This window comes from Oratosquilla oratoria, chromosome 37 (genome assembly GCF_046742065.1).
Source record: "Oratosquilla oratoria isolate Oo_2021 chromosome 37, ASM4674206v1, whole genome shotgun sequence".
In the NCBI taxonomy this organism is placed as follows: Eukaryota; Metazoa; Arthropoda; class Malacostraca; order Stomatopoda; family Squillidae; genus Oratosquilla; species Oratosquilla oratoria.
Window position 1 is genome coordinate 2,967,780 of NC_134813.1, and position 20,422 is coordinate 2,988,201.

At 41.2% G+C, this 20,422-nt stretch overlaps 1 protein-coding gene across 11 annotated transcripts in view; it reads right to left on the reverse strand.

Annotated features, from left to right (window-relative positions):
- enc (R3H domain containing protein encore) overlaps window positions 1–20,422 on the reverse strand; it is a 609,003-nt gene that overhangs the window by 253,114 nt on the left and 335,467 nt on the right. For all 11 annotated transcript variants that reach the window (XR_012965819.1, XM_076175155.1, XM_076175157.1 and 8 more), the window contains 3 exons: window positions 13,811–14,042; window positions 13,505–13,643; window positions 11,842–12,097 (listed from right to left, as the gene is read on the reverse strand). Coding sequence is in view for 10 of the 11 variants with exons in the window: in XM_076175155.1 (XP_076031270.1) it covers window positions 11,842–12,097; window positions 13,505–13,643; window positions 13,811–14,042 (627 nt within the window). In the remaining variant the exon portion in view is untranslated. The remainder of the gene's footprint in view (window positions 1–11,841; window positions 12,098–13,504; window positions 13,644–13,810; window positions 14,043–20,422) is intronic.

The window sequence follows — 20,422 nt, forward strand, 5'->3', positions numbered from 1 at the left end:
ACCCTTTAACCTAAAATATGTATGATATATAAAATTACAGTGATAAGTGCACAAAACTGTTCCTGGTGAAATGACTCATAATCTTACAATATACACACTGAGAAATGTGACATTCACATTACTGATATACCATGCAGTATATCACATAACAAGAAAAAAGTCATATCAACCCATTACACATTAGTTTTAGTACCTCTGAAACTACAATACATATTTAAAGCTCAGTGAATATCATACCAGGTTGATTTTGGACATGTACTGCAATGGTAGTTTAAATACATACATATATATATTTACATATTTGTAAATACAAATTCATATGGATACTGCATATAATGTATAACTACAGGAATAGGAAAAACAGTATTGAAGGTCTACAGAAGGGTGCTAACTGAGACTGACATGTAACAAGAACTTGAAGAGAAACCGAGTCAAACCATTGGCCCAGGTCTCTCTTGCAGAAGACCCACAGCCTTTAAGTAACCAGCAACAGCCTCCAGATGGGTCCCTAAGTCACTCAGGGAAGATATATTGTGCTGTTGTCTAGGGATTGTTAGTGAAGGGCATTGTAGTATGATTTGTTGTGTGTCCTCTGTGTGGTGGTTGCATTTGGGGCAGATTGAATCTGTGGCCAGCTATATTTTGTGTTGGTACTACTTCAATTATTTGCTTTTTAAAAGTAAGGTGATGAGATGTACACGGGGAGAATGTGGCAGCAGACTGGAAGTGAGTATTAAGGGAGAGAGACTGGACAAAGTGGATAGTTTTAGATACTTGGTTGTGAATGTGGCAGGAAAGGGAGGAGTGGAGATAGAATGTAGATTGAGAGAAGCAAGTAAATGCCTTGGGGGATTAAAAAGTGTAATGAAAGAGAGACATTTGGGAATGGATGCTGGGAGGAGGTTGTATGTAGGAGTGATTGTGCCAACAGCACTCTATGGGGCAGAAACATGGAACATAAGAGAGGAGGAGTTTGAAGGTGCCTGAGAAGTATGACAGGGGTCACTAGGCTAGAGAAACAAGATGAGGTGGAGAATGGGGGTGGAAAGGGAGTTGGGAGATAGGGCTGTTGAAAGAGTATTAGGATGGTGTGGACACATGGAAAGAATGGGGGAAGAAAGATTAGTAAAAAAAAAAGGTGTAAAAGGCAGAGGTGGAGGGAGTGAACATGAGGGGGTGACCAAGGATGAGATAGGTGGATGGGGTATAAGGGGCATTGGGAAAGAAGGGAATGTTTGTTGAGGAAGGAGTGGAGAAGACAGAAGACAGGGGTGAATGAAGAATAGTTGTGTATGGATGATGCTGTGATGCATAGAAAGGAGGGGTTGGGGGATGAGGGAGTACATGTGAATAATAAATTGATGCAACCCAAAGGGATTTCTCTCAGTCTTCTCTTTTTCTGCATGAGGGGAATAAGAGGGGGGGGGGCACCAATTAAATGAAGTGGCCTTGCTGTGGATGTGCTGTGTCTTGCTGCACTGCTTCTGACCTAGGGCAGTGGGTGACATGCAGGGATGACCCATCATTCAGGAGGAACCAAGATACGATGGAGGAAGGGAGGGAGGGGGTGAATGGGAGTGGAGTATGTGGGGATGGAACAGGTGGGAGTGGATTTTATGCCCTTGTTTTTTTGGCTACCTCCCTTGTAAAGGGGAAAAAGCCTTTGGTATATGTATGTATGTACTATTTCAATTATGGATGGTGTTTTGACGACAAACATGCCACAGTAGTTCTTACTATATGAGTGATTTTTTTTTTTTTGGGGGGGGGGGGATTACTATGCAATAAGCAGTGGGAGTAAACCAGCTTGGGCTGTCAGGCCCTAATATGGAGATGCTTGGTCTTGCTGGGGACAAGGATGACCCTTCACTCACAAGGTGCTATGATGGGTAGGACAACGCAAAGATTTTTGGATGGGTGTGGGATGAGTGTATGGTGGGTGCATGCTTTGACTTAGTCACCATCCTTATAGGGAGAAAGGGCCTTTTGGGAGAGGATGGGCATCTGAAAAAAATGTGTAGCTCTATCCTGCTTTTTTCTGAGGATGATGAGTCTAGCTTCAGCGAGAATATTTTAGTGACCTCTACTTCTGTAAGGAGAGATGTTACAATTACAAAGAGAGGGGGGGAGAGAGAGAGAGAGAGAGAGAGAGAGAGAGAGAGAGAGAGAGAGAGAGAGAGAGAGAGAGAGAGAGAGAGAGGGAGAGAGAGAGAGAGAGAGAGGTCTAGATTATGAATGGATGAATAGAAGATGGATATGTGGTCCAATAGGATGTTTCCCACATCTGTTCCACAAATGAATGGATATGCAAGAGTGTCATTGTGTGCCGTTACGAGAGGTAACGGGGCTTTTTTATATGTCCGTGTATTCCCATGTTTACATATTTTTTGTCGTAAGGCTCGTTTCCCCTCGGAAGAGGTTTTCAATTTTGTTTTTTGTAATGCTTTAATTTTAAGTATATTTCGAGCAGAGGCCTTTTCTGTTCAAAAATCCCACCTTGTAAGTTGTCTGCAAGCTGTGTTGCAAGATAACATCTCATTATTTGTACAATGTTCACTTAAAGAATTAGACTTAAGAAGGTGTGTAAGAACCGGTTGCTGTTTTGTGATGTCACGTCACACATCTAGGCAGTCTGGTTTGAAACGCCTTCAGGTGTATACCCGCTCCCTTCGCGGCCTACTCAGTGAGTTTTTGAGCCAAATTTAGTTTCAGATCTGATATATCGCTTCTTGTATGTCTTAATGAATTTAGCCTTAAGCTGCTCGTATTTCATGTTCAGATTCTTTGTAATTCTGTATAAAAGCTGTTAGTAACGAGCGCCACTCTGTATTGTTTTACAGCTTTTCATCTACTACTTCTACTCTTCCTCCCAATTTCTGTCTGCCCCTCCATAGTTTCAATGGCAGCACCTGTTGTGTGAAGATGAGAAAGTCGTTTTTTCTATTGCCAATAAACGTAGCAACGAGTACTCCGTGGATCCTTACCCCCTCCGCGTTTGTTTACGTTACGTAACGCACAAAGAGGGCACCCGTTATGTTCTCCCCTATGCGCAGCAAAGTAATTCGCTGCGCCACAATGAAAAGTGAAGCCAATGGCGCTCCATGCCAATAAAATGAGAGAAAATCGCTTTCGTGAAGAGGTGAATGAAAAGAGCCGCTGCGAAGGAGTTAAAAGGTAGCCGGAGCAGTATGCCAAGTCCATCCTTGGAATGTCGACCACACCCATCCACCTCTGCCACGTCTAGATTCGCCTCGTCGTCACCACAACAAGTTTGATGTGTCGCTAGTTTTCGCGAACGATAAGTGCGAGTGTATGCGAAGTGTTGTGTTGTTGCCGATGCGGGAAACTAAGTGTAGTGGCCGATGCCGGAAATTAAGTGTAGTGGCCGATGCGGGAAATTAAGTGTAGTGATCTCGTGTCGTCTTAGTAATCGTATCGACGCGCAAGGTGTTGATGTGGCAACAACGTACGGGCGCCAAGTCCCACCAGTGTTTACATAACAAACCCCCATCGTATTGTAAGCATTTGTTTTTTCCCTTTGAAGGCAAAGCTACCTTGCCTAAAATTTTGTCATATGTTGATGTGAGCATGCGAATAATGTGCCTTATCAAAAGTAAGTTTTAATCTGTTGTTGTCTACCCAAATAGTCGTATAGTTAGGAGTGTGGTAACGTACTCCGTGGTTTTCGTTCAAGTTGAGTTTTTTCCTTGCCTTCCTTATCGTTTACTTTGTCTGTCACTGCTTCTCTCGCTAGGCAATATGTCTTCCACCCACAGTATAGATGAAGGACCTGTCTCTGGTAGACTCTGGACTCTAACTGCCGAAGGGCAAGAGGGTTTTCAGAGAGCGTCTGATCAGCATGAAAAGAGGGTAAAGGCAAGTAGGGAAGGAGTACAGGCCTTATTGGAGGAACCGAATCATAGTCCTTGGTTGTATAAGGCCCACGCTGTGTACCAGGATACTGTAAAAAGGTATCTGGAATTCTTAATGCGTGAACGTACTTCAAAAAGTCTGGCTCGTGCTGAATCAGTGAAGCACGAAGACAGGGATTTTCAGGCATCTTTTCGTCAGGTAATCAGTAATTATACTTCCTCTTCCTCAGTTGAAGTCACGGAAGAGGAACACCACACTGAACCATTTTCACAAGATGACCTGAAGTCCAGTCAAGTTCCTTTATCCTTCGCCGACCACTCTGAGTTTTGTATACCCCCACGAAGGGCAGTTCAAGGTCGGTTAGGTCAGGTCGTTCCAGTAGCACCAGTGTTAGTGTTGCAAGGAAGCAACGAGCCAAGGTGGAGACCGCTCGTATCAGAGTCAAGTTTGCCGAGCAGGAGGGTCGGCTTATGAAAGAAAAGGCTGACAAGGAGGCTCAAAGGTCAAGAGAAGAGGCTGAAATGTAGGCCAAGTTCAAAGTTATGACACAGCAAAAGGAGTTGGAAGAAGCCGAAGCCGAACTTAGGCATTTAGGAGCCGACGATGATTGGGAAATGTGCAGTGACTGGGACCAATTAAAAGATACAGTTGCTACCCGCACCCAACTATATGTGGAACAACAGGGTGGTATAGTTGATGTTTCCGCTAGTCAGAAGGATCCGGTAGGCTTGAACCCTGAAAGCCCTGTTTTCAAGCCCTGTTCTGATTTCAGAGTTAACTCACAGCCTGCTAACAATGTTCCATTCAGTTTTGAACCTCGTACCGAGAAAGTAAAGGTGAGGTCTGTGCAACCTGCGCAGCAACCTGTTGCTAACCATAGCTTTTCTGTGTCACAACCTGTAGTAAAACCTCCTCGGAGTGCATCTCCTAGATTGGGGACAACCTCCAATTCTGCTGATTTGAGCAAGTTCTTCTTGCGGAAGGATTTACTTCTTAGCAGGCTGTCTACGTTTGATGATACTGCGGAAGACTATGCTGTTTGGAAGGAGAGTTTCAAGGAAGTCGTGCAAGAGTTAGGCATCTCACGTAAGGAGGAAATGGACCTGTTAGTTAAGTACCTAGGTCCTGAGTCTAAAGGATGGGCCCATACAACCAGAAACTCAAATGCCAAGAATCCAAACATGGCGTGCAGTAGAATTTGGGAGCGCTTGGATGACAGGTTTGCCGCCCCTTCAATCGTTGAGACTTCGATTAAAAAGAAGCTCACCAACTTCTCTAGGATATCACCTAGAGATACCTTAAGGTTATACGACCTGTGTGACATCCTGTACCAGATAGCCTTGAAGGCTAACCCTGTATACAGTACACTCTTTGCCTATTATGACGCCTCTTCAGGTATCAATCCCATTGTCGCAAAACTTCCACCCTGTATACAGAAAACGTGGACTGGCAGAGCCATGAACTACAGGACCTCTCACGGTGTGCCGTACCCACCCTTCTCCTTTTTCATTGAGTTTGTGAAGGAGATGGCAAGGGTCGAGAATGATCCATGTTTCTCTTATCAAAACTTTGGTGCCGACGGTTTTGTGAAACCAGAGAAGCCACCTCCCTCTAAGCTTCCTCAAGTACGTGTGAAGAAGACTGACACCACGTTGTCCGGGGGCAGTAAGTCGACCACGGGCGCTGACAGGTCTGTTGGCGCTGCTAGTTCTAATGAGCAAAGAAAGGCAGAAAAGGAGGGTTTTTGTATCTTCCACGATGCCTACGTGCATCATTTGGATTTCTGTAGGGTTTTTCGTACCATGTCTGTGAGCGAGAGGAAGGATTTCCTCAGTGATAAAGGTATGTGTAATAGATGTTGTAAAGGTAACCATCCTTCTTCCAGCTGCAAGGAGAAAATTTTCTGTAAGCTCTGTAGGGCCCATACTCATGCAACTGCCTTACACTACGATGAACCCAGGTCGAAGAGAAGTTCTACTCAAGTGGTTACACAGCATGGAAGGGAGGTTGCTCAAGATAAGATACCTCGCTCCCCTGTAGCTAACCAAGTGCCACTTCCTAATGTTCTTACCCCCGTAGTAAAGACTCAGGGAGGGGAGGACGCTGCGGTCAATTCCAAATGTACCTTGATATGCAGTAACCCCACCTCCATGAGTAAGTCCTGCGCCAAGACCTTCTTGGTAAAAGTCTATCCTGAAAGTAAGCCAGAGCTCGGAGTGTGGTGTTATGCCATCCTAGACGATCAGTGCAATTGCTCTTTAGCAAGGTCTGGGTTTTTCGATTTGTTTGACAAGCAGAGCAAACGGGTTTCATATCGTCTAGCTACCTGTGCAGGTGTAACAGGCGCTTCTGGGCGCACCACCAAAAATTACACCATCATGTCGTGGCATAACTCACATGAGGTACATGTCCCTCTGCTAGTAGAATGTGACAGCATTCCGAATGTGAGAGAAGAGATACCCACTCCTGCCATAGCTCGCGGCTATCCCCATCTGTCCGACCTGGCTGAATGTATTCCGCCTCTAGTCCCCGAGGCTGAGATTCTACTCATCATTGGTCGAGATGTACCTTCAGCCCATTACATTTTTGACCAGAGAATCGGACCTGTCAATGCCCCTCTAGCTCAACAGACCAGTCTGGGATGGGCAATCATTGGGGAAGTGTGTCTCCATGGCACTTGTATGCCTTCTGTCATTAGCAGTTTCAAAACATCCTTTGTACATGATAGACGTCCCTCTATAGTCGCACCATGTGGTAACCAGATTCACGTCTCTGAAGTAAAGGATGATTTGTTCAAAGTAACCAAAGATGATGACAAGACTGCCCTGTCGATTGAAGACAGGAAGTTCTTAGATGTCATGAACTCAGAGTTCCGCATGGATCAAAGTGGCCATTGGGTCGTGCCACTGCCCTTCCGTCCTAATGTTGTAGCCACCAGTAATAATAGAGATTTCGTGTGGCACCGCACACTGTCTCTCCATCGTAGCCTCAGCACAAAGCCTGAAAAACGTCAGCATATGATGGCCTTCATGCAAAAGATGTTAGATCGTGGGCATGCTGAGGTTGCACCACCATTGAAGTCTGATCAGAAGTGCTGGTATCTTCCCTTGTTTGGGGTATACCACCCTAAGAAACCTGACAAGATCAGAGTTGTGTTCGACTCTTCTGCCAAATCCAGAGAGTTCTCCCTAAATAATATGCTGATGTCAGGTCCTGATATGACAAACAGTATTCTCGGGATTCTTCTACGTTTCCATCAGGAAGCTGTAGCAGTGGCAGCTGATGTAGAACAGATGTTCTACAATTTCAAAGTGAAGACTGAGCAAAGAGATTACCTCAGATTCTTCTGGTACAAGGATAATGACCCTGATAAAAGGTTGATTGAGTATAGGATGACTGTTCACGTCTTTGGAAACACTCCATCTACCGCCATTGCCACCTATGGCTTGCGTAAGTCTGTAGAGAATGCCTCTCCTGAAGTTCGCTATTTCATAGAGAACAATTTCTACGTGGATGATGGGTTAGCATCTCTGCCAGATGCAGAGACTGCTTACAAGTTAATCCAAGACTCTAAGTCAGCACTCCAAGAAGGAGGACGCTTGCGCTTGCACAAGATCACTTCCAACAGTAAGAAAGTGCTGGAAAAGTTTGCCACCAGTGAGCTGGCTGATAACCTTCAGGAGCTGAACCTAACTTCTGACTCCATGCCTATGCAGTCTAGCCTAGGCCTCTTATGGGACATCCAAAGGGATGTTTTTGTCTATAAATTTATGGATTCAGACAAGCCTTCGACGAAAAGAGGAATACTGTCCGTTGTAAACAGTCTGTTTGACCCCATGGGGTTCTTAGCTCCAGTAATAATAGTGGGGAAACTACTCCTAAGAGAGATAACCAATCTAAAGTGTGGTTGGGATGAACCCATACCAGCTAAGATCCATACCAAATGGTCCAGATGGCTAACGTCCTTAAGGAACCTCAAGGACATAAGCGTCAATCGTCAGTTCGCTAGTATTTCTTTGTCTCAAGCTCACAGGATAGAGCTTCATACCTTTTCAGATGCCTCCAGAGTAGCAGTAGGAGCTGTATCATATCTTAAAGTTTTTAGTGATACCAAAAGCTACCAGGTGTGTTTTGTGAGGGGACAGGCTAAAGTAGCTCCCAACCATGGTCATACTATTCCCAGGTTGGAGTTGTGTGCTGCAGTGATGGCAGTTAATCTCAGTAATTCCATCACAGATTGCTTAGACAAAACCGTAGACGCAAGGCATTTCTATTCTGACAGCATGATTGTCTTAGGCTATATTCATAATGAAAGGCGTAGATTTCATGTCTACGTGAGTAACAGAGTAGACCACATTAGGTCGTCCACCGAACCTACCCAATGGCATTATGTACCTACGGATTGTAATCCAGCAGACCTGGCTACCCGTGGTCTCGAAATAACCGACCTAAATCAGAGTGATTGGTTGTCAGGTCCCTCATGCTTATTTGAGGATGTTGTATCCACCCGTGGAAGTTTTCCTCTTGTAAGCCCGGAGACAGATAAAGAAGTGAAGGTATCAGACTACACAATTGAGTCTGAACCCCTTGTTAGTGTAAACAAGAGCAATGTAGAACCTGCAGTTGTGTCATTAGCTCAGAGGTTCTCTAATTTCTCCTGTTGGAGGAGACTTGTAAGAGCGGTAGCTCTCCTTAAGCATATAGCCCGTTCTTTCAAACAAGGTAACAAGTGTTGTTCAGGTTGGCATATGTGCAACAAACATAAGTCGCCCGATCAACTAGAAGATGCAGCTGATCTCATTGTTCAGATATACCAAAAGGATTATTTCTCGTCTGCCACGACTAAATTGCAAAGAGAAGTTTGTTTATCTCCTTCCAGTCCCATTGCATCTCTGTCTCCTTATTTAGACCAGAAGGGCCTACTTCGTGTAGGAGGCAGGTTGAGTCAAGGCAGCGATGTACTTGGTATGCTTGCAAGGCCTATTATTATTCCAAAGGAATCCCACTTAGGCTTGTTGTTGATCCGTCACTACCATGAGACAATGCACCACCAAGGGAGAGTGATTACAGAAGGAGCCATCCGTTCAGGCGGTTTCTGGATTTTGGGAGGGAAACGTACCATCTCTAAGGTCATTTCTAAATGCGTCACCTGTAAAAGGGTAAGAGGTAGGGTATGTGTTCAGAAGATGGGAGACTTGCCCATTGACAGACTTACTCCCAATCCGCCATTTTCTTATGTAGGAGTTGACCTCTTTGGCCCCTGACATATAAAAACGCGGCGCACTAGAAGTTCCTTCCTCGAAAGTAAAAGATGGGGCATTCTGTTCACCTGTCTTGTTTCCAGAGCTATCCATATAGAGACTGTAGAAGAATTGAGTACTTCTTCCTTCATTAATGCCTTAAAGAGATTCATCTGTATTCGTGGCCCAGTTAAACTGATGCGTTCTGACAGAGGCACGAACTTTGTAGGTGCTGTCAAGGCACTGAACTTGCTTGCCATTACCGATGAAGGTGGTGATGTCAATAGTTTCTTGTCAAGTCAAGGCTGCACTTGGTTGTTTAACCCTCCTCATGCTTCTCACATGGGTGGAGCATGGGAGCGTATGGTTGGGATAGTCCGCAACATCATGAATGTAATACTGACTAACCATCACCCCAAGGCATTAACACATGAGGTGTTAGTAACCTTCTTTGCGGAGGTATGTAAGATCGTGAATTCCAGACCTTTAGTTCCTGTTTCATCGGACCCTAGTAGTCCTTTCGTTTTGTCTCCATCTATCCTTCTCACTCAGAAAACTGATATTCCTGTAACTATTCCTGAAGAGATAGATATTAAGGCAGTATACAAAACACAATGGAAGCATGTACATCACCTTGCTGAGGAATTCTGGAAGAGATGGAAGAAAGAGTATCTTTCCTCCTTGCAACCTAGAAGAAAGTGGGTTAATTCCTCTCCAAATGTAAAGGTGGATGATGTAGTGTTGGTGAAAAATCAAGAGTGTCCCCAAGGACAGTGGCCCTTGGGTATTGTAATTAAAGTATTCCCTAGCAAGGATGGTTTAGTCAGGAAAGTCCAAGTAAGAGTTTTGGTAGACAACAAGGCTCATGAATATGTAAGACCCATTTCTGAGCTTGTACTGTTATGTCAATAGATTTTGTAATTTCCCCCTAGAATATTAGGAAGGGAGTGTGCCGTTACGAGAGGTAACGGGGCTTTTTTATATGTCCGTGTATTCCCATGTTTACATATTTTTTGTCGTAAGGCTCGTTTCCCCTCGAAAATCCCACCTTGTAAGTTGTCTGCAAGCTGTGTTGCAAGATAACATCTCATTATTTGTACAATGTTCACTTAAAGAATTAGACTTAAGAAGGTGCGTAACAACCGGTTGCTGTTTTGTGATGTCACGTCACACATCTAGGCAGTCTGGTTCGAAACGCCTTCAGGTGTATACCCGCTCCCTTTGCGGCCTACTCAGTGAGTTTATGAGCCAAATTTAGTTTTAGATCTGGTATATCGCTTCTTGTATGTCATAATGAATTTAGCCTTAAGCTGCTCGTATTTCATGTTCAGATTCTTTGTAATTCTGTATAAAAGCTGTTAGTAACGAGCGCCACTCTGTATTGTTTTACAGCTTTTCATCTACTACTTCTACTCTTCCTCCCAATTTCTGTCTGCCCCTCCATAGTTTCAATGGCAGCACCTGTTGTGTGAAGATGAGAAAGTCGTTTTTTCTATTGCCAATAAATGTAGCAACGAGTACTCCGTGGATCCTTACCCCTCCGCGTTTGTTTACGTTACGTAACGCACAAAGAGGGCACCCGTTATGTTCTCCCCTATGCGCAGCAAAGTAATTCACTGCGCCACACATTGTATGGTGAAATGGTAGGGGTAAACCAGTTTCAGCCGTAGGGCTCTGTGGAGAATGAATTGTGCTTTGCTGCAATGTATTTGACCTACATAGGTTAGAATGGGAAGAGGTGGTGAGTCAACTCTTCAACCTTAAGATGCTGTGATGGGAGCAAGTAAGTGACTGTTTTAGTGAAGGTGTGCTTTGACCTGACTATCACCCTTGAATGGGGGGACTTCAGCCTAGATACATACAAACATGCATGTCTCCAAATATCCATATCCATACGCATACACACCATACAAAAATTTAAGAACAAACTAGATGCTGAGAGATACAAAGACGGGTCACTACAAGCACAGATTCCCTTCCCGTATAATACAACTACGTAAATACATGCATATGTAGGTACAACAGCCACCAGTAACACTGTAAGTACAAAGCATCCATTTATAGTACATGAAGAGTTCCACTGAATGACATTATCAAATAGTCCTCAAGCTTCTTACTTTGCCATTGGTACTTAAAATTTCAATATCTTCAATGAATATTTTTTACACTGATGAATACATACATCTTGGTAAAACACAATCCAGAATAAACATATTTTTGCCAAGTTAATGCTCTTGTTGGTAGAGGGAAAAAAAGCTCCTTCCAAGGTAAAAATGTTTGAGGCACATTAGATACAGTTCACCAAAACAACTTCCCATTTAGTTAAAACTACATTCTCCCATTTAGTATCCAAGTTACAAGTAATTATCTTCACATAACACTAATGATACACAGTATCTATACACTTATTTACTAATGTTTTATATTGCTGGTATGATATACTAGTGAAAATTGTACAATCTAGTTCCACATTATAATTTACCTAATAATGCACAACTATAAATAACCAGGCTTGATGATTCCTTGAATTTGATTTCTTTAAATTAATTGCAAATGAAAATTTTCAAATTCCATACAAACCCCTAATATTCATTTTGTATGTGACACACATGGGAAATAAACTGAAAAAGAATGCACACTAACATCTATAAATACCTGCAAGAAAATAAAATGAAGTCAATAATTCATATATAATACAGAAGATCCATACCCTTAAAACTATTCTTACCTTGAAATTGGGTGACTCTTCAAAGGAAGAAGAATCTCTTTTAAGGATAGACCTCTTGGGTTCATCAGGCATGAGAAGGTCATCCTGGCAGTGTTCTCTAAACCTTTGCTCTGGTAAACGAGTGCTTCTGGTTTTGTTAACTATGACAGCTGTACCTGACTGGTCCACATTATGTTCCAGACCAAAGAAGGCAGCACATCGGTGAACCAGCATACGTTGGTATGATGACATTTGTGGAAACTTGTGGTGGGTACGTCTGCAAGAAATTACCAAATTGAGAAACTGCATCTTGTGCAAAGAGAACACAAATGGAATGACAAACAGCTATTTACATGTACAAATATATATATTCTTAATGTACACACAGTACATACGAAGGTCATTCCAAAAGTAATGCCTCCTATCTTTTTATTCTGCCCAAAGGGATCCAAGGGGATTGCAAATTGCATTGTTATGATAACTGAACTTATGCACTCATGACCTGAAAGTTTCATCTCTCTGTTGCAGATATTGATGGTGTGACACTCAAAGAAAGCAATCCCTGTCATGGACATGCGTCAAAAGCAGAGATGCATCATTGAATTCCTCCAGGCAGAAAAAATTGAACCTATCAACATTCACCGGCACCTGGTGAATGTTTATGAAGCCGATGTCAGCACAGTTAGGAGATGAGTTCGTCAATTTCAGAGTGGTGACAGAGATGTGAGTGACAAAGTGCGCTCCGGACGCCCATGCACAGCCACCACCCCGGAAAACAAAATGCGCCTCGATCAACTCATCTGCGCTGATCGGTGGATAACAGTGAATGAAATGCATGTAGAGTTGGATGTGGGCCAGAGAAAAGGGAAACATTCCATTTGCAACACGACAATGCCAGGCCAGACACAAGTTTGAAGAACACGGAATGTGTGACAAATTTCGGCTGGACGGTGCTGTCTCACCCACTGTATAGTCAGACCTGGCACCATCAGACTTCCACTTGTTTGGACCTCTGAAGGACGCATTATGTGGGCAGCATTTCCCCAACAATAATGCTGTAATTGCAGCCATGAAAAAATGGACAGCCTCGGCAGACGCTGACTTTTACAACTGAGGCGTCAAGGCTCCTGTTCATCGCTGGCAAAAGTGCATTGAGAATGGTGGTGACTATGTAAAAAAATTAATTCTGGAGCACAAAAGGTCACTCATCTTAATGGTGCCACTACCGTTTTCGTAGCTCTTCAATTTTTTGAGTTAAAGAAATAGGAGGCATTACTTTTGGAATGACCATTGTATATCAAAAGACCCTTTCCTACAGTAGTGGGAGGACTATTACCAGCCACTGTGGGGCTGCAAGATTTCCACTTGGTGAAACTTGAGGCAACAGTTGATTAATTGATTAATACATCCAGTGCCCCTTTCACTATATACATGCACCTCATTTTTGGTCTTCCAAATTTTCCATCCACTCATTCTATATGCCTAAACCACCTTAAAACTTGATTTACCTTATCCAAAAATTTTCTTTCAACCCCCTACTTTGCTTCACATCTTCATAACACCTACCGTACTTCCCAAAACTTGATCTCAAAGATATTTAGGTTCCTCCTTCTATGGGAGGTCTTCAGTGAAAACTCTCAATAACCTATTACATAACTTATGTTCAATGTAATTAATAACTTACTTATTATCTTTAACAAGATTGATGAGTTCTTGTTCTATCTTCAGAAGCATCATACGGTCCTTCTGATTTTTGTGCAAAGTTTCAATGATAAACTGTTGCAGATCAACACCTGTACTATCTGTATATTCCATTGAAGAATCTGAAAATCATGAATCAAAATCATAATAGAAAACTGGTGAAAGTCTTTCAGTATAACGACAATAAAACTCTACAGGTTTCAATCAAATACCAGTATCACAATTTTTTATCTTCATTACTTGACCATACATACATTGATTATAAATTTCTAAGAACAAAATATCATACCCCGTGAAAGGCAGGGAGAAGAGCCATCAAAGGAACCTTGAGAGGACCCCTGGTGACGAAGACGTCGCCGACCTCCTGTAGGCTGTGATACAGTGAGGGTGTTCGAGGAGGGTGTTGAAGATGAAGTTGATGGAGGTACTGATGGAGGAGGCTCATGGATATCTGGGGGTGGTGATGTGTCTTCCCGCATAGCATGGCTTCTTTGTAGTAACTTAACTTTGCTACCCTGGTTCTGTGATGTACAAAAACAATCTGTATTAAAAGCCTAGTAGGCACCCACTTTTGAATGACAAGGTCTGATGGAAAAAAGAAAATATATACATATACATACATACATACATACATACATACACACACACACATCGGTCAAAGTGACAGCAAAGTTTAGAACTCCAGGAAAAATTCAAGTTTCGTCGATCTCAACAATGAGGGGGTACCTTTATTGTATTATTAGGGAAGGGGATAGCTCATGGTGTAGTGGGAAGGTGAAGAAAAAGGAGAGAGGGATTACTGAGGAAAATGGAAGGAAATGAGGAAGGGGACAAATGGGCCCCAGATGTTAGATGGGGTGCAGAACACACAGACGAGGTAGGACAGGGGAGCAGAGGTGTCAAAAGCATATAAATAATAGCAGCTCAATGGAAAGAGAAGATAACTCCTTTTATGGATTTAATGAGGGAGAAGATGACAACCTCCCCCAACTAGTAAATCTAGAGGAGAAACTAAAAAAAAAAATGAACGAAACATGGGAGGTTAGATTTAACCAATTAACACTAGTTACCCAAAGAGTTGATAAACTGGAAGAAGTAAAGAAGGAGAATCAAAACCTAAAGAAATAGAAGAATTAAAAAGACAGTTAAAAGAAGTAAAAGATGAGAATGAGGAATTAAAGAAGAAGAATAAAGAGAATAAAGAGTCCATAGCAAAAGAAGCAAGGGTTGGAGAAAATCCAAGAGAACAACAAAATTGTATTTAGAGATACAGTGACACAACAGATGAAAGAACAAACTAAGGCCACAGTTATTAAAGTGATGAGAGAGAAGGAGAATATAGTAAGAGACTTAGCAGACAAAAAGAAATGTATAATTATATTAGGGATGGAAGAGAAGCATAATCCAAATAGGACTACAAGAGTAAAAGAGAAGGAAAAGGTACACAAGATATTAGAAGTAGTTCAAGAGTATGAACAAGAAGCTGGGAAAGAAATTGAAGAAATATATAGACTAGGGAAATACAATACAGATAAGACCAGACCAATTAAGGTTAAATTCAGGTCACAAACGACAGCAGAGAATATCTTAGCAAAAACAGGGAAACTAGAAAAAAGTGATCACTATAAACAGGTATGGATAAAAAGAGAAATGAATAAAGAGGAAAGAGAGGATGAGAAAACAAAAAGACTAGAAGCTAAGGGAAAAAAACGAGAAAAGAACAGTCAGACAAAGAGAAATTCTATTGGAGAGTAGTGGATATGAAAGTGAGAAAATGGTTCATAACAGACAAAAAAAGGAAGGCAAACAGAAAACACGATGGAAGTAGCAGAAAATATAGATGGTTTAATAACAGGCTTGAACGAACTGAGTGATTATCTGAAGGAAAAAGAACCGGACATAATGGGAATTATAGAGACAAAATTGAAAGGCCCACTACCACCCAGCAGTGTAGGACATGGTGCATATAATTATTGGATTAGAAAGAGAGAGGTAAAACAAGGGGGTGGAGCTATGTTCCTGACTAAGAAGGATATAAATGTGAGGAATGTCACATATGGAAAGAATAGAGTAGAGATGATTATGATGGAAGTGGAGGACAGGGAAGGGAAGAGCAGGAAGTTTGTAGTAAATGATGTACCTCCTAAAACAGCTTCATGGGAAGAGAGAGAACACAAAAATATGTTAGAAGACACAAGGATAACACTGAATAAGATAATACAAGATGGAGGAAGAATAGTTATAATGGGTGACTTTAATTGTAAAGAAATCTGCTGGAAAGAGATGACAGTGAAGGGTGGAGACGACCTATGGGGAAATGTACTACTTGATATGATTATAGAACATACAATGACGCAATGGATACAAGAGAATACTAGGTATAGAAATGAGGAAGAGCCATCGAGACAGGACCTAATAATCACATCAGAACCCAAAATAGTGGACAAGATTGAATATAAGATGCCAATAAGTAAAAGTGACCACATATTGGTTGAACTGGAACTAAATGAGGAAAAATACATGAAGAAAACGAACAATATAGAAAGGGAAGATTGATGTATGAAAAAACAAATTGATAAATTAAGAAAATTCTTTCAAAAAGCAGACTGGGAAAGAATACACAAGGAGGAAACAACAGTAGAAGAGAAATGGAATATTTTGACAACAATTTATAAGGAAGGAGTGGAAAAATATGTTCCAAGACAAAAGCAAGAAAAAGAATATGTAAAGTGTTAGTACAACAAAAGTTGTAGGGAGTTAAAAGACAAAAGGGATAACGCTTGGATGAAATGGAAAAAAGATAAAAGACCTGAAAAATGGAAAATATATACCAGTTATAGAAATGAATATGTAAAAGTGTGCAGAGAAGAAAAGAGAAAATAGGAAAAAGATGTCATAGAAAAATGTAAATATCAACCAAAACTATTTTACAGATTTGGAAACAACAAACTGAAAAACAAACAAGAATTAGAGAAACTATGACAAGGAGTAGTTGAATACACAGAGGAAATAGAAATGGCAGAAATTATGAACAAGCATTTTAAATCGGTGTTTACGAGGGAGAACATACAACCTAGAGATATCGAGTGGGAGAAGAAAGCCCACCCTATGAAAGAGTTAGAAGTATCAAGGAATGAAATAATGAATCACTTGAGTAATCTCGATGTTAGAAAATCACATGGACCATATGAAATGGCAAACTGGAGTTGCTAAAGAAATTAGAAACTGCAGGAGGAATACAGGGCAAACTGCTGAAGTGGATGGAAGACTTCTTGCATGAAAGAAAAATGAGAGTGGTGATAAGAGACAAACATTCTAATTGGGATGAAGTGATAAGTGGAGTTCCACAAGGAACAGTTCTGGCCCCAATAAGGTTTCCTATATATACTAATGATATGGATAAAGAAATTAAAGGTTACATGTGCTTCTTTGCGGATGATGCAAAATTGTTGAAAAAAGTGAACACTCAAGAAGATTGTGAGTCGCTACAGAGTGATCTCAATAAAGTATGGGAATGGAGTAGGAAGTGGGAGATGGAATTCAATATTAAGAAGTGTAGTATAATGGAATTTGGAAGCAAAAAAAGAATAGTGGGATCATATAAATTGGGAGAAGAAGAAATTAAATAAGTAGAAAATGAGAAGGACCTGGAAGTCATTATGAATAATATGTCTCCTGAGAAACATATAAACAAAATTTTTGGAAAAACTTATAATTTAATAAGATCAATCAAAGTGGCATTTACATACCTGGATGAAGAAATGGTGAAGAAAATACTAGTCACTTTAATAAGACCAAGATTGGAGTATGCAGCGACGATGTGGTCACCAAGTACAAAAAAATATATATAATAAAACTTGAAAGAATACAAAAAAAAATTTTGAGTGAATTTTTTAGTTTAGCGCATTCTCCGTAGTATGAGATGTTCAAACGGTACTTACGCATGACGCTGCGTCCATTGTTTACATGGCACAAATGACAGACTGAACATGTCTTGCCTCCTCCTCCTCCCCCACCTCCTTCTCCTCCACCATCTCACTTTATGTTGCTTGAATTTAATTTATTTGAAATTAATGTTATTATTTTACAATGTTATGTTTATAATTAATGATTTAGGGGTGTTTTATAAGATAAGGTAATAGAATTTATGGAAGTATAGTACAGTATGAACGGTCATACATTACTGGAACGCACAGTAACAACTTACTTTCATTTTCACGTTACGTTCGGCCGTTCGGAACATAACTAAAACGTAAGTTGGGGAGCGTCTGTACACACACACAGACAAAATATGGGAATGGAGTAAGAAATGTGAAATGAGCTTCAACATCAAGAAATGTAGCCTAACAGAATTTGGAAAAAGCAAAAATAGAGTATCAGGTCAATACAAAATTGGAAACAAAGAAGTCAAAAAAGCAAATTCAGAAAGGGACCTGGGAGTAATCATCTCAAGTGACTTGAGACCTGACAAACACGTCAACAAATTATTTGGAGAGACTTTTAACTTACTAAGATCAATGAAAGTGGCCTTTGACTACGTAGATGTGGAGATGGTTAAAAAAAATGGTGGTTACACTGATAAGACCTAAACTAGAATATGCCACAACATTGTGGGCACCCAGCACAAAGAAGAACATAAGAAAATTAGAAAGAATCCAAAGAGCAGTGACAAAAATGGCACCTACACTGGCAAATCTGACATATGAACAAAGATTGGAGAAACTACATCTGTCAAAACTGGAACAGAGTAGAGAAAGAGGTGATTTACTGACCATTTACAAAATTTTGCAAGGGATGAAAATCCTCAATAGAGATGACTTATTAAAGTGGGACAGAAGAGAAACAAGAGGACACGAAAAGAAACTAAAGAAGGACACTTGTAGAAGCGACCTGAAAAAGAATAGCTTCCCACATAGAGTGACTGATGTCTGGAACAAACTGAATGGAGAAACACTGAATGCCAAAACTATACACAATTTTAAGAATAGACTGGATGTGGAAAGATACAAAAAAGGGTTACTACAAGCATAGCTCTCGTCCCGTAAAATACAACTGGGTAAATACATATATATATATATATATATATATATATATATGTATATATATATATATATATATATATATATATATATATATATATGTATATATAAAAGGAGACAAGGATTTCACTACATGACACAATATTAGTTCCTCACTCATCTATTTGGATATGTATTTACTTATTCTATTTCCATATTGTTTTGGAAAGAAATTAAAAGAGGAAGAGGAGGCAAATCAAGTAGAGAAGAAAAGGTAAAAGGTGCAGATGGAGAGATGATAATGGAAGAGAAGGCAGTGAGAGGAAGGTGGGCAGAGTAATTTAGGGAGTTACCAAATGTGAAGGAGGATAGGGAGGGAAAGGTAGTTGCAGTGGGAACCACTAAGAAAATGAGAGTGATGAGTGAGGAAAATGGAGAAATGGAGAAAAATGAAGTGAAAGCAGCTGTTAAGATGATGAGAGCAGGTAAGGCACCTGGGTTGGATGGATGCCATGCAGAATGTTTGAAAAAAAGGAGGTACAGTTGTGGTGGACTGGCTGGTGAGGTTATTGAATATTTGTTTAAGAGAGGGTAGAGTGCCAGAGGACTGGAGGTGTGCCTATATAGTTCCACTTTACAAGGGAAAGGGGGACAAGTGTGAGTGTAGTAGTTTCAGAGGGATCAACTTGTTGAGTGTAATTGGGAAGGCTTATGGGAGGGTCTTGATTGAGAGGATTATGAGAGGAACAGAGGGAGTAATTGGTGAGGAACAGTGTCGTTTTAGGAGAGGTAGGGGGTTGTGTAGATAAGATTTTTGTGGTAAGACAGATATGTGAGAAAGCTGTAGGAAAAGGTAAGGATGTTTTTTGGGCTTTTATGGATCTGTGGGAGGTATTGCAGATATATGGGATAGGAGGAAAGCTGTTAAGAGCAGTCAAGTTTTTATGAGAGTAGTAGAGCTTGTGTTAGGGTTAGAAATGAAGAGAGTGTATGGTTTGAGGTAAATGTGGGACTTCATCAGGGATGCGTTATGTTGCCCTGGCTGTTAAATCTATATATGGATGGGGTGGTGTGAGAGGTGTAGGCAAAGGTAGTGGGTCAGGGGTCAGAGATGGTTAAAGAAAATGACACTGCGCTTGTAGCAGGATCAGAGGAGGGATTGAGGAAGTTAGTGACAGAGTTTGAGAAGGTGTGTGAAAGATGGAAGCTGAAGATAAATGTGGGCAAAAGTAAGGTTATGAGATGTACAGGGGGAGAGAGTGGCAGCAGGCTGGAAGTGAGTATTAAGGGAGAGAGACTGGAGGAACTGGATAGTTTTAGATACTTGGGTGCAAATGTGACAAGAAAGGGAGGAATGGGGGTGGAAGTAGAATGTAGATTGAGAGAAGCGAGTAAATGTCTTGGTGGATTAAAAAGTGTAATGAGAAATAGACATTTGTGAATGGATGCTAAGAGGAGGTTATATGAAGGAGTGATTGTGCTGACAACACTGTATTGGGCAGAAACATGGAACATGAAGAGAGGAAGAGAGAAGGAGTTTGAATGTGTTTGAGATGAAATGTCTGAGAAGTATGATAGGCGTTACTAGGCTGGATAGAGTGAGAAATGGGAAGGTGAGTAGGGGAACAGTGGGTGGAAAGAAGCTGGGAGATAGGGTTGATGAAAGAGTATTAGGATGGTTTGGACACATGAAAAGAATGAGGGAAGAAAGATTAGTAAAAGAGGTGTGGAAGGCAGAGGTGGAAGGAGTGAATATGAGGGGGCGCCCTAGGATGAGATGGATGGATGGGGTAAATGGGGCATTACGAAAGGAGGAATGTCTGTTGAGGAAGGACTGGAGAGAACAGAAGATAGGGTTGAATGGAGAAGGATTGTGTATGGAT